Source organism: Theropithecus gelada, chromosome 19 (assembly GCF_003255815.1).
Source record: "Theropithecus gelada isolate Dixy chromosome 19, Tgel_1.0, whole genome shotgun sequence".
NCBI classification, from domain to species: domain Eukaryota; kingdom Metazoa; phylum Chordata; class Mammalia; order Primates; family Cercopithecidae; genus Theropithecus; species Theropithecus gelada.
Window position 1 is genome coordinate 41,968,740 of NC_037687.1, and position 14,255 is coordinate 41,982,994.

The 14,255-nt window shown below is 50.4% G+C and overlaps 1 protein-coding gene across 2 annotated transcripts in view; it reads right to left on the reverse strand.

Annotated features, from left to right (window-relative positions):
* Positions 1-14,255, reverse strand: part of SIPA1L3 (signal induced proliferation associated 1 like 3) — a 308,788-nt gene that overhangs the window by 77,329 nt on the left and 217,204 nt on the right. For both annotated transcript variants that reach the window (XM_025368227.1, XM_025368228.1), the window contains exons 9-10: positions 13,595-14,171; positions 4,103-4,377 (exon numbers count right to left, since the gene is read on the reverse strand). In XM_025368227.1, coding sequence (XP_025224012.1) covers positions 4,103-4,377; positions 13,595-14,171 — 852 coding nt within the window. The remainder of the gene's footprint in view (positions 1-4,102; positions 4,378-13,594; positions 14,172-14,255) is intronic.

Genomic DNA, 14,255 nt, shown 5'->3' on the forward strand with positions numbered 1-14,255 from the left:
GCAGTGGCTGCTTGGCTGTGAAACAGGGCTGAAGGGGACATGTGGTGATGCTAGGTGCTGCTGTCTGAAGCCTATGCTCGCCTTTAGTGTCACTTGCAGAGGGACACCAGGCACGCAGTGCCTTCTTGCAGATGCATACCTAGGAGTGCTGGCCGAAAGACATCACACTGGGGCCTTAGCAAGCTTCCATCTTTGACTCTAGTTTACAGAAAATACCAGTGGTGGAGCAACAGGCTAAAGAACACCATGGGGAGGCAGCCAGCTAAAGCCAGGAAGTGGGAAATTCCAAGGACAGGTGACCTGGTTTCTTTCCAAAATAAACTGCAAGGAAAAGGCGAGGTGCAGTGGCTCATGTCTGTAATCCCAGCACTTTGGGAGGCTGTGGCGGGCAGATCACCTGAGGTCAGGAGCTCAAGACCAGCCTGGGAAGCATGGTGAAACCCCGTCTCTACGAAAAACATGAAATTTAGCCAGGCATGGTGCTGCACGCCTGTCGTCCCAGCTAATCAGGAGGCTGACACAGGAGAATCACTTGAACCTAGGAGGCGGAGGTTGCAGTGAGCCGAGATTGTGCCACTGCACTCTAGCCTGGGTAACAGAGCGAGACTCTGTCTCAAAGGAAAAAAAAAAGAGCCTCGAGAGATCAATCAAATGCAATAGGAGAATTCTTTTTTTGTTGAGACGGAGCTTCATTCTTGTTGCCCAGGCTGAGTACAATGGCGCAATCTTAGCTCACTGCAACCTCTGCCTCCCGGATTCAAGCAATTCTCCTGCCTCAGCCTCCTGAGTAGCTGGGATTACAGGCATGTGCCACCACGCCCAGCTAATTTTGTATTTTTAGTAGAGATAGTGTTTCTCCCTGTTGGTGAGGCTGGTCTTGAACTCCAGCTTGGTTCAGGCTGGTCTTGAACTCCCACCTGGTGATCCGCCTGCCTTGGCCTCCCAAAGTGCTGGGATTACAGGCGTGAGCCACCGTACCCTGCCTAATAGGAGAATTCTGATGAACAACTGTTTAAAAAAAACAAAGAGATGAGGTCTCCCTCTGCTGCCCAGGCTGGAGTGCAGTGGCACAATCATGGCTTTCTGTAGCTTCAGCTTCCTGAGCTCAAGTGATCCTCCTACCTCAGCCTAAAAATAGCTGGGGTTACAACTGCACTAATTTTTTTTTTTTCCTTTGGGCAGAGATGCAGACATGGGGGTCTCACTGTGTTGGCTAGGCTGGGTCTTGAACTCTTGGCCTCAAGTGATCTTCCCACCTCAGCCTCCCAAAGTGTTACGATTATAGGTGTGAACCCAGCCTAGATAGTTGACACTAAGAAATTACTGTTGGCTGGGCGCAGTGGCTCACGCCTGTTAACCCCAGCACTTTGGGAGGCCGAGGCGGACGGATCACGAGGTCAAGAGATTGAGACCATCCTGGACAACACGGCAAAACCCCGTGTCTACTAAAAATACAAAAATTAGCTGAGCATGGTGGCACGTGCTGGTAGTCCCAGCTACTTGGGAGGCTGAGGCAGGAGAATCGCTTGAACCCGGGAGGCAGAGGTTACAGTGAGCCAAGATAGCGCCAATGCACTCTAGCCTGGCAATAGAGCGAGACTCCATCTCACAAAAAAAAAAAAAAAAAAAAAGAAAGAAAGAAAAAGAAAATACTGTTAAGGCCAGGTGTGGTGGCTCAAGCCTGTAATCTCAGTACTTTACTTTGGGAGGCCCACGCAGGCAGATCACTTGAGGTCAGGAGTTGAGACCAGCCTGGCCAACATGGGGAAGCCCTGTCTCTACCAAAAAATACAAACATTAGCTGGGCATGGTGGCACATGTCTGTAGTTCCAGCCTCTCGGGAGGCTGAGGCTGAGGCAGGAGAATCGCTTGAACCGGGAGGTGGAGGTTGCACTGAGCCGAGACGGTGCCACTGCACTCCAGCCTGGGCAACAGAGTGAGACTCCATCTCCAAAAAAAAAAAAAAAAAAAAAAAAAAATTAATAAAATAAATAAATAAAACACAAACAAAAAACAAGAAATACATGAAATTACTGCTAAATTTGTTAGGTGTAATTTTTTTAAAAAGGTCTTTATTGTATAGAGGCACATTCCAGGATCTGGAATGGTTTTAGATAATCTAAGGTGACAGGTGGGGCAGGAAGAGGATATGGAGATAATACAACAAAAAAACGAAAACCTGGCCGCATGTTGGTAAGTGCTCAGAGGGCCCAGTATACTTTTGTTCCCCCCAGTAGGATATTTCCTTTTATTTATTTTATTTCTTTTTTTTGAGACAGAGTCTTGCTCTCTCTCCCAGACTGGAGTGCAGTGGCGTGATCTCGGCTCACTGCAACCTCTGCCTCCTAGGTTCATGCCATTCTCCTGCCTCAACCTCCTGAGTAGCTGGGACTACAGGCGCCTGCCACTACGCCTGGCTAATTTTTTGTATTTTTTAGTAGAGACGGGGTTTCACCGTATTAGCCAGGATGGTCTCCATCTCCCGACCTCGTGATCCGCCCGTCTCGGCCTCCCAGAGTGCTGAGATTACAGGCGTGAGCCACTGCGCCCAGCCTTATTTCTTTTTAATTTTGGTGGGTACATAGTAGGTGTATATATTTATGGGGTACATGATATGTTTTGATACTTGTAATACACTTTATGTTTGAGATGTTCCATTAAAAAATGAAACAGCCTGGGGAGGCTCAGCACTTTGGGAGGCTGAGGCAGGCAGATCACCTGAGGTCAGGAATTCAAGACAGTCTGGGCCACATGGTGAAATTCCGACTCTCCTAAAAATACAAAAATTAGCTGGGTGTGGTGGCATGCGCCTGTAGTTCCAGCTACTCGGGAGGCTAAGGTAGGAGAATCGCTTGAACCCAGGAGGTGAAGGTTGCAGTGAGTTGAGATCACGCCACTGCACTCCAGCCTGGGTGACAGATCGAGACTCCATCTTAAAACAAAACAAAAAAAACAAAACAAAAGAAATAAGTCACCTACCAGCTTCCCAGTGTGCGTGGAATAAAACCTAAGCTTCTCCCATGGCTCAGGAAGCCCACACCATCTGCCTGGTCACCTCTCTGTCCTTTGCTCCCAGCTCTCACTCCTGCTTGCTCTGCTCCAGCCACACCGGCCTCCCTGCACTCCAGAACGCACCACCTATGTACACTGGGGAGGCTGTGCCCTGGCCAGCTCCCATCAGGAGCCCGCTGACCAGAAAACCACATGGCTGCCTCCCCATGGAGCCTTCTCTGCCCGCCTTGTAAGCAGCTCTCCCACTGTGCTGCAGCCCCTTCGTTACCCGGCTTTAATTCCCTTCTGAGACTTCGCACTACCTGATCCTGTATGACACACCTATTTCTTCACGGCCTGTCTTTCCCTGTAGAACACAAACCCCAAAGGAGCAGGCACTTTGTTGTGGTCACTTTGAACAGAGCTTGCACATAGCAGGGGCTCAATAAACACATTTTGAACAAATGAATGAAGTGTGGGGGGCCCACAGGCAAGCGACTATTTTTTTTTTTTTTTTTTTTGAGACGGAGTCTCGCTCTGTCGCCCAGGCTGGAGTGCAGTGGCGTGATCTCGGCTCACTGCAAGCTCCGCCTCCCGGGTTCACGCCATTCTCCTGCCTCAGCCTCCCGAGTAGCTGGGACTACAGGCGCCCGCCACCTCGCCCGGCTAGTTTTTTGTATTTTTTTAGTAGAGACGGGGTTTCACCGTGTTAGCCAGGATGGTCTCGATCTCCTGACCTCGTGATCCGCCCGTCTCGGCCTCCCAAAGTGCTGGGATTACAGGCTTGAGCCACCGCGCCCGGCCAGGCAAGCGACTATTAACATCGTGTGCTTCATGCAGAAAACAGGAAGAATGAGGTTCTCCCTTCACAGGGCAACTGTGGAGATTAAATGGGATCGTGCATATGTGAAGGGCTAAACCAGTAACTGGCATACAGTAAGCACTCTGTAGATGCGCCCTCCCCATCCTGTCACCGTTGCCATTATTCCTGCCTAGAAGGGCCTGCCTATGCCCCCTCTATTGGGACCTCAAGTGACAGTGCCAGGGAGGTCTCATGCCAGCGATCTGGGAGCTGCCACCTACCACCCGGCTGAAAGGTGGAGGCCCTTACCTCCGGGGTGTGCCGTCCTCGAAAGGCGGGATGATGACCACCTTCACGGTGACAGAGGTGCGCAGCAGGTCGATCATCTGGTCGTGGGTCAATGTGACCACGGCCACCTTGCAGATCTCCACCAGTCGGCTGCCCTGCCGGAGGCCAGCCTGCCAGGCGAACCCGTAGTCCTCGACCTCGGCCACCGTGCCGTCGTACTTCACATGGAAACCCAGCTGCCCGAGCCCGTTCCGCCGCAGTGTCATGTCCACCGTCTCCCAGCCATTGGTCATCACCTGCAGGCCACAGGCAGGATCGAGCCTCAGAAGCTGCCTGGGTCAGTTTCCCCGCTTTGAGGTCAAAAACCTGCTCACTCCCATCTATTAATACCTTCCTGGGCGATGGCAGGAGACCTGAAGGGGGAACACGCACCCGGTCCCAGCCCGGCTTCCTGATTTCTGGAGGGGAAATGTGGCTATGCGACCCAGTGGCTTCTAACCTTGCAGAGACAATGGCAGTCATGGGCTATGGCTCCAAAGGCCCCGACCTCCCTCCTTCTTGGGGTCAGTGGGATTGCACTTCCTGGCTGCTTGGTGGTTGGGTGGGGCCCTGGGACTTGTTTTGGTCAATGAATTGCGAGTGGCGCTGGCATGTCCTCTGGGCTGCGGTATTTGTTTATTTTATCATTATTGATTTATTTTTGAGACAAAGACTCACTCTGTCACCCAGGCTGGAGTGCAGCGGCATGATCTCAGCTCACTGCAACGTCTGCCTCCTGGGTTCAAGCGATTCTCCTGCCTCAGCCTTCCGAGTAGCTGGGATTACAAGTGTGTGCCACCACGCCTGGCTAATTTTGGTATTTTTAGTAGAGACGGGGTTTTACCATTTTGGCCAGGCTGGTCTCGAACTCCTGACCTCAAGTGATCCACCCGTCTTGGCCTCCCAAAGTGCTGGGATTACAGGCGTGAGCCACCACGCCTGGCCAAGAAAAGGAATAATTTTATGTCACAAACTACTCTACACATTCGCGTTTTACACACAGGCCCACAGACACAAATATTCCTTGCAATTCGAATCTGTCACATTCTTGAGTGTGGATAGCAAGAAGTAAGAGTTTGGATGGTAAAGGACTTACCTGAAAATGTCACTGAATCTGTTTGGTTCCTGATTTGGATGGCGAGAATTTGGAAAGTGGGGGAAACATGTATGACCAAAACAATGCTTCATAAAATAGTCTTTTATCTTTGCTCACTGAGGCACACTGTGACACTTTTCATGGTTTCCCATACTATTACTATGGCAGAACCCTTATAAAGGGGATCAGTGCCCATATAAAAGAGGCCTGACACGGTGGTGCATGCCTGTAATCCCAGCTACTCGGAAGGCTGACACAGGAGAATCGCTTGAATCTGGGAGGTGGAGGTTGCAGTGAGCTAAGATCGCGCCATTGCACTCCAGCCTGGGCGACAGAGTGAGACTGTCTCAAAAAAAAAAAAAAAAGAGGCCCAAGGAACTTGTTCACCTCTTCCACCGTGACAGCAAGAAGGTGCCATCTGTGAATTTGAAAGGGGCCCTCACCAGATATTGAACCTGCAGGTGCCTTTATCTTGGACTTCCTGGCTTCTGGAACTGCGAAGAAATAAATTTCTCTAGCTTATAAACTACCCAGTCTAAGGTATGTTGTTATATTCAGGCTAAATGGACTAAGACATCTAACCTTTAACACTGTTGCAACTCAGGATGAGTGCAGAGCCTCACCCCTGTAGTCTCAGCACTTTCCCAGGCCAAGGCAAGAGGACTGCTTGAGCCCAGGAATTCAAGATGAGCCTGGGCAACATAGCAAGACCTCCTTTCCACTAAAAAAAAAAAAAAATTAGTTGAACATGGTGGCATACTCTTGCAGCCCCAGCTACTTGGGAGGCTAAGGTGCAAAGCAGGCTTGAGCCCAGGAGAGTGACGCTGTAGTGAGCAATGACTGTGCCACTGCACTCCAGCCAGGGTGAGAGCAAGACCTTGTCTTTAAAAATAAAAATTAAAATCAAAAATTAAAAAAAATTTATGTCTCTGTGATTGATTTTATAGCCCATTCATGGGTGACAATGTGTTTATTTGACAATAAGGAATTATCATTTTTTATTTTATGTATGATGACAAGATACTTATGTTTTAAGAGTTTAGGCCGGGCGCGGTGGCTCAAGCCTGTAATCCCAGCACTTTGGGAGGCCGAGACGGGCGGATCACGAGGTCGGGAGATCGAGACCATCCTGGCCGACACGGTGAAACCCCGTCTCTACTAAAAAATACAGAAAACTAGCCGGGCGAGGTGGCGGGCGCCTGTAGTCCCAGCTACTCGGGAGGCTGAGGCAGGAGAATGGCGTGAACCCGGGAGGCGGAGCTTGCAGTGAGCTGAGATCCGGCCACTGCACTCCAGCCTGGGCGGCAGAGCGAGACTCCGTCTCAAAAAAAAAAAAAAAGTTTGTATCTTTTAGAAATAAATATTGAAGAGTTTACGGATGAAATGATAGGATGTCTAGGATTTGCTTCAAAATAATTGGGAAAGAGAGGGAGGGAAGAAAGAAACAAGATCAGCCATGGGTCAGTAACTGCTGAGGCTGGGCTGGTGATGAAGATTTGGTTTCTTTTTCTTTTTTTTTGAGACAGAGTTTCACTCTTGTTGCCCAGGCTGGAGTGCAGTGGCGCAATCTTGGCTCACCGCAACCTCCACTTCCCGGGTTCAAGCAATTCTCCTGCCTCAGCCTCCCGAGTAGCTGGGATTATAGGCGTGCTAATTTTGTATTTTTAGTATAGATGGGGTTTCTCCATGTTGGTCAGGCTGGTCTCAAACTCCCGACCTCTGGTGATCCACCTGCCTTGGCCTCCCAAAGTGCTGGGATTACAGGTGTGAGCCACCGTGCCCAGTCAAGACTGGGCTTCTTATATGATTCCTTTTGCTTTAGTGTATGCTTGCAATTTTCTATAATTAAAAAGTAAAATTCGGCCGGGCATGGTGGCTCACGCCTGTAATCCCAGCACTTTGGGAGGCTGAGGCGGGCAGATCACGAGGTCAGGAGATAGAGACCATCCTGGCTATCTGGTGAAACCCCGTCTCTACCAAAAATACAAAAAAAAAAAATTAGCTGGGTGTGGTGGCGGGCGCCTGTAGTCCCAGCTACTCGGGAGGCTGAGGCAGGAGAATGGCGTGAACCCAGGAGGTGGAGCTTGCAGTGAGCCGAGATCACCTGCCACTGCACTCCACCCTGGGCGACAGAGCAAGACTCTGTCTCAGAAAAAACAAAAAGTAAAATTGGGCTGGGTGCCATGTCTCATGCCTGCAATTCCAGCACTTTGGGAGGCTGAGGTGGGAGGATCACCTGAGGTCAGGAGTTCAAGACCAGCCTGGGCAATATGGTGAAACCCTATCTCTAGTAAAAAAAAATACAAAATTAGCTGGGCGTGGTGGTGCACGCCTGTAATCCCAGCTACTTGGGGGGCTGAGGCAGGAAGATCACTTGAACCCGGGAGGCGGAGGTTGCAGTGAGCTGAGATCGCGCCAATGCACTCCAGTCTGGGAGACAGGGTGAGACTCCATCTCAAAAAAAAACCCACAAAAAAGTAAAATTCATTTGAAAGCAAAGGTGTAGCTTAGTGCCTCAGAAGAGAAAGCTGTGGCTGGATTCGTCCTAGCCCATTCCTTCTGCTCTGGGAGTCAAAATTCTTCTTCCCTTTGAAGCTGTCACTCTTGTGTCCAAGGAGTTTGGCTGTGGGTTATTAAGCAAAGTCCTGTGTGTCTGTGCCCACAATCAATTAGGCCACACCAGCCCTCAGAGTCGCGGGCGGTTCCTTGGAAGGCCCGACCTTCCATAGAGTCCAGAGAGAGAGAGTAGGCAACAGCTCAGCAAACACTGCTGTGGCAAGGCCTGCCAATGCTGTTTGTTTTCCATTCCCCCTGCCTCTGCCTTTTGGTAATTAGGTCCAGGCCTCCTCTGTAAAAGAGTTTTGATGGGCACGTGGCCACCAAGTTGGGGACCACATTTCTCTGCTTCCTTTGTAGCTGGGTATGGACAGATGACTCAGTTTTGACCAACAGGATATGAAGTGATGAAACTTCTACGTCGTGTTCTTTCTTTTCTTTTCTTTTCTTTTTATTTTTAGAGACGGAGTCTCGCTCTTGTCACCCAGGCTGGAGTGTAGTGGTGCGATCTCGGCGCACTGCAACCTCCGCCTCCCAGGATCAAGTGATACTCCTGCCTTAGCCTCTCCCCAGTAGCTGGGATTACAGGCGCCACCCACCACGCCCAGCTTTTTGTATTTTTAGTAGAGACTGGGTTTTACCATGTTGGCCAGGCTGGTCTCGAACTCCTGACCTCAGGTGATCCTCCTGCCTCGGCCTCCCAAAGTGCTGGGATTATAGGCAAGAGCCACCGTGCCCAGCTTTTTTTTTTTTTTTTTGGTAGAGATGGGGTCTCGCTCTGTTGCCCAGGCTGGTCTTGAACTCCTGGCCTCAAGCAATCCTCTCACCTCAGCCTCCCAAAGCTCTGGGATTACAGGCGTGAGGTACTGCATCCAGCCAAAATCCTCTAAATCAGGGATGTCCAATCTTTCGGCTTCCCTGGGCCACACTGGAAGAAGAACTGTCTTGGGGCCAGGTGCAATGGCTCACATCTCTAGTCCCAGCACTTTGGGAAACTAGGCCGGTGGATTGCTTGAGGTCAGGAGTTTGAGACCAGCCTGGTCAACACGACAAAACCCCGTCTCTACTAAAAATACAAAAATTAGCTGGGCATGGTGTTTCACGCCTGTAATTCCAGCTACTTGGGAGGCTGAGGCACAAGAATCGCTTGAACCTGGGAGGTCGAGGTTGCAGTGAGCCAAGATTACACCAATGCACTCCAGCCTGGGCGACCAGAGCAAGGTTCTGTCTCAAAGAAAAAAAAAAAAGAATCGTCTTGGGCCTCACACGAAATACACTAATGCTAATGATAGCTGATAAGCTTAAAAAAAAAAATCACAAAAAAATTCTTAATGTCATAATGTTTTAAGAAAGTTTATGAATTTGTGTTGGGTGCCATTCAAAGCCGTCTTGGGCTGCAGGTTGGACAAGCTTGCTCTAAATGTTAAACTCTGGTAACTAACTTAATATGTCTGGGATTGTATCCAACCCATGGATTTGAGACCTTCTCCTTGTCTGATTCAGCACCATCTGATAGGTTCTCCTGGCATCCTCCACACCCCCCTTTCAAGCTCTTGGCACATGTAACTGTGTGTTTAATATCTGTCCCAGAGAGGTGCCCCATGAAAGTAGGCCTGGGTCTGTTATGGTCAGTGCTACGTCCCAGTACTGCCCAGGCCAAGGCCAGGCACATAGTAACACTCACTCAATTAACCAGTGATGGAATACCATTAGTTCAGGATGTCTGGGGCAGTCAAGTCAGCCTGCCGGGGAGAGTGTGGAATCTGTACCCTGTGGGTGCTTCACAAAGAGAGAAACTTGCTGTCATGAGTCATTCAAGGTGGGCCTGCCCCTTCATGGGAGATGGCTTATGTCACCATTCCCTGGCCCACTGGTTCCCCAGCAGGTTCTGGGGCGTTGAGACTGGGGGTGGGGGTGGGGGTATGGCTGTGGAAATGTGCTCTAAAAGGACTCCGCCAACAGTAGGAACGGGGGTGGGCGTGGGACAGAGTAGCAGTGAGGATGTGGGTAAAACATGTCACCTGGCACAGTGCCTGGCATGGTCGCTGCTTAAAAAACGCGAGCTGCTGTGAGGATTAGGGGAGGTGGAGTAGCCTAGCGTTTAAGAACCCAGGCTTGGCCGGGCACAGTGGCTCAGGCCTGTAATCGCAGCACTTTGGGAGGCCAAGACGGGTGGATCACTTGAGGCCAGGAGTTCGAGAACAGCCTGGCCAACATGGCAAAACCCCATCTGTATTAAAAATGCAAAAATTAGCTGGGTGTGGTGGCGGGCGCCTATAGTCCCAGCTACTTGGGGGGCTGAGACAGGAGAATTGCTTGAACCCGGGAGGTGGACGTTGCAGTGAGCTGAGATCGCACTGCTGCAGTCCAGCCTGGGGGACACAGCAAGACTCCGTCTCAAAAAACAAAACAAAATGAAAAATCCAAAAACCCAGGCTCTTTGGGCTCTGGGCAAGTCAAGGTATCTCTGGGCCTGTTTCCTCATCTGCAAAGTGAGGAGGAGAATGGTATCTACCTCATCAGGCTTTTGCGAGCAAGAGACGCAAAACCACCCAAGGTGCTGAGCAGGGTCTGACGCACGGCTGGCGCCTACTTGAAGCTCGCTATTATGGCTGTTGCAGCGTACAATGCATTCGTGCCTACACTCGGTTCCTGCTCACTCAGCGGCTACTGTGCACCAGATGCTGGCCTAGGTGCTGAGGACATGGCAGTGAACACGTAACACAGTGCGTGGCAGACGGTGGTTAAGCAGGCAAAGTGGGAGAATGTGCTCCAAGCCGGAGGGGGGGGGTGTGCAATCTTAGATAACAAGGCCTCACTGACAAGGCAACATGTGACCAAAGGCCTGTAGGAGGAAAGGGAGCGAGCCATGTGGTGATCAGAGCAGTGTTCCAGCGAGAGGCACAGGCAGTACAAAGGCCCTGAGGCCGGACACCATCCTAGCATGCACATGAAATCCCAGAGGTCTGCATTGCTGGGGCAGAGACAGCAACAGGGACATGAGGTCAGACAAGTCGACAGGGAGTCAGGTCACACCCAGCCTCATGGGCTTCGATAAGGACTGAGGCTTTAACCTAGAGTGACCTGAGGGTTTAGAGCAGAGAGGTGATGTGATCAGATTGCTCTCACTACCATGTCGAGAACAGGCCACAGAGAAGCAAGGGCAGAGGCAAGAAGGACCAGAAAGGGCACTACCTAAAGTGTCTGGGAGAGACCAGGTTGGCTGGCGCCAGCGTGGGGGCTGTGGGAGAGGTGGTTGGCGTCTGCCTACGGAAGTGGAGCTGACGAATGTGGGCATGAGAGAGAGTGGAGCCCAGGCTGATGCCAAGGCTCTGACATCCGCAAACGGAGGGATGGACTTGACCTTTTTTTCCCTAAAACCTTATTTGAGTAGAGGTTTTACTCAAAACCTTTCCTGTTTTACGAAGTCAGGAAACCTCTGAGAGGGGTGGGGAGAAACACTGGAGTTTGCTTTTGTTTGTTTGTTTTGAGACAGAGTCTTGCTCTGTCACCCAGGTTGGAGTACAGTGGCTCACTCTCGGCTTACTGCAACCTCTGCCTCTCGGGTTCAATCATTTCTCCTCCCTTAGCCTCCCGAGTAGCTGGGATTACAGGTGTGTACCACCACGCCTGGCTAATTTTTGTATTTTTAGTAGAGATGGGGTTTTACCATGTTGGCCAGGCTCGTCTCGAACTCCTGACCTGAAATAATCCATCCACCTCGGCCTCCCCAAGTGCTGGGATTACAGGTGTGAGCCACCGCGCCTAGTCACTTTTTCATTTTTTTTTTGAGTTGGGGTCTTTGTTGCTGAGGTTGGAGTGCAGTGGTGTGATCACAGCTCGCTGCAGCCTCAAACTCCTGGGCTCAAGTGATCATCCCATTCAGCCTCCTGAATAGTTGAGGCCACAAGCGTGCACCACCATGCCCAGCTAATTTATTTTTTGGTTTTATTTTTTGAGAAAGAGTCTCGCACTGTCACCCAGGCTGGAGTACAGTGGCGCGATCTCTGCTCACTGCAAGCTCCGCCTTCTGGGTTCACGCCATTCCCCTGCCTCAGCCTCCCGAGTAGCTCGGACTATAGGCGACCGCCACCATGCACGGCTAATTTTTTGTATTTTTAGTAGAGATGGGGTTTCACTGTATTAGCCAGGATGGTCTTGATCTCCTGACCCTGTGATCCGCCTGCCTCGGCTAATTTATTTAAAAATTTTTTTTAGAAACACGGTCTCACTATATTGCCCAGGCTGGTCTCAAACTCCTGGGCGCAAGCAATCCTTTCTCTTTGGCCTCCCAAAGTGTTGGGATTATAGGCATGAGCCACTGCACCCAGCAATGCAGAATGATTCTTGTTCCTGCTTTTCAGATGAAGAAACTGAATCACAAAGAAGCTAAATAACTTGGCTCAAGGTCATGCAGCTGGTAAGTGGCAGTGCTGGGACTTGAAGCCAGGCCTTCTGACTCTAGATCTTGTGCTCTGAACTGCTGTGTTATATGCTATCTCTATTTAGCATGCATGCCACGCCGTTCTGCCAAACCCACTGCAGAGGCAATCACTGACCAGTCTTCTTTCTCGTGGAGCTTAGATGGTGCCTGAGTACTTCTCAGCACAATGCTTCAGGCAGACAGCAACTCAGCTGTCACCAATCTGCCACTCTTGGTTTGTCCACAAGGGGTTTAGGGGAAGATTTCTACCTAGACTGTGAGTCTTTGTCTTTTAATAGGGCAAGTTAAACCATTCACATTTACTGTGATTACTAACATGGAACTCATTCCTGCCATATAATTTTATGTTCCTTTGTGTTTTCTTGTATTTTTTCCTCCTCTCCCCTCTGCCCTATCCTTTAATGGTTTGGACATTTTTCATTTTATTTTATTTATTATAGAAAGTACTCTTACACTTTTTTTTTCCTCTTTTGAGACAGGGTCTCATTCTGTTGCCCAGGCTGAAGTGCAGTGGCGTGATCTCAGCCCACTGTGGCCTCAACCTCTTGGGCTCAAACAATCCTCCACCTCAGCCTCTTGAGTAGCTGGGACCACAGGCATGCACCACCATCATGCTTCGCTAATTTTCTTGGTTTTTTTTTGTTTTTTTTTTTTTGTAGACGGGGTCTCACTATGGTTACCCAGGTTGGTCTGGGAATTCCTGGGCTCAAGCGATCCACCACCTTAGCCTCCTAAAGTGCTGGGATTACAGGCATGAGCCAAGGTGCCTGGCCTACATTTTTTTTTTTTTTTTTTGAGATGGAGTCTGGCTCAGTCGCCCAGGCTGGAGTGCAGTGGTGTGATCTCTGCTCACTGCAAGCTCCACCTCCCGGGTTCACGCCATTCTCCTGTCTCAGCCTCCCAAGTAGCTGTAACTACAGGCGACCGCCACCACACCTGGCTAATTTTTTTTGTATTTTTAGTAGAGGCGGGGTTTCACCGTGTTAGCCAGGATGGTCTCGATCTCCTGACCTCCTGATCTGCCCACCTCGGCTTCCCAAAGTGCTGGGATTACAGGCATGAGCCACTGTGCCCGGCCTGGCCTACATTTTTAACCTAAGCTTAAACTTGTACTTTCTATCAATGTCCAAGGTTAATAAGTATCTCTTGTCTTTCCAAGGTAACAGCATGAAGATCCTTAGATCTCTGGCACAAAATCTTCCAGAGGAAGAACCTAGCTGCAGAACCCACAAGATGTCTAGTGTGTCAGTGACAACTGTGATTCTCTTGGGGCCAGTGCATGTCTTAGCCTAACTGACTGGGCTAGGGAGATATTTCAGTGGTTCCTGAGGCCGAAACCATACAAACCGCCGCCCTGTTGCCAGGCTCTTGCCCTTACCTTCAGTCTCTGCACGATCTCCCTTATGTCCTCCACAGAGCCCTCTGTCGCCTGTAGGAAGATGTGGTCCCCTCGTCCATAGAATATTTTGAGTGTGGAGGAGTCTGGAGTCCAGCCAATGACATCCCCGCAGTAGCAGTTGAACACCACCTCCTTGGTGCGTAGGTCCAGGAGCACCACAAACTCATTGGAAATTCCCAAAATGCAGTCGATTTCCACCCCCTGGGCGTAGTCCTGGGCTGCCACCCTCCAGGCGATGGCCCCTGCGCTGTGCTGCTCAGCGCCGGCCCGTGCTTTTGTCTTTTCCTTCTTCTTGGAGGTCAGGGAGATGAGGTTGAATTTGCCAGTGGAGTCGATGGGGGTGTTGGAGACACAGTTTTCGGCCAGGTCCTTGAGATACTCCTGGCGGGTCCTGGTGGCCATGGTGTGGAACTTGTCGGACTTGTGCGCGGCATTCTCAGCGTTAATCACCTTGGCCAGCAAGAAGTCTCTGAAGACGTCGGATTTGCGGAATGTGGTTCCACTGGGGATGGGGGGGCCGAAAGGAGGAGCGTCTTTGGATCGGGTCACAGCCATACTGTGGAGGGAGAGATTATTTAGAAGGTGGGAAGAAAGGCACTAAGACACTTTAGAAAGAAAATATTCGATCAAAAAATAGGAA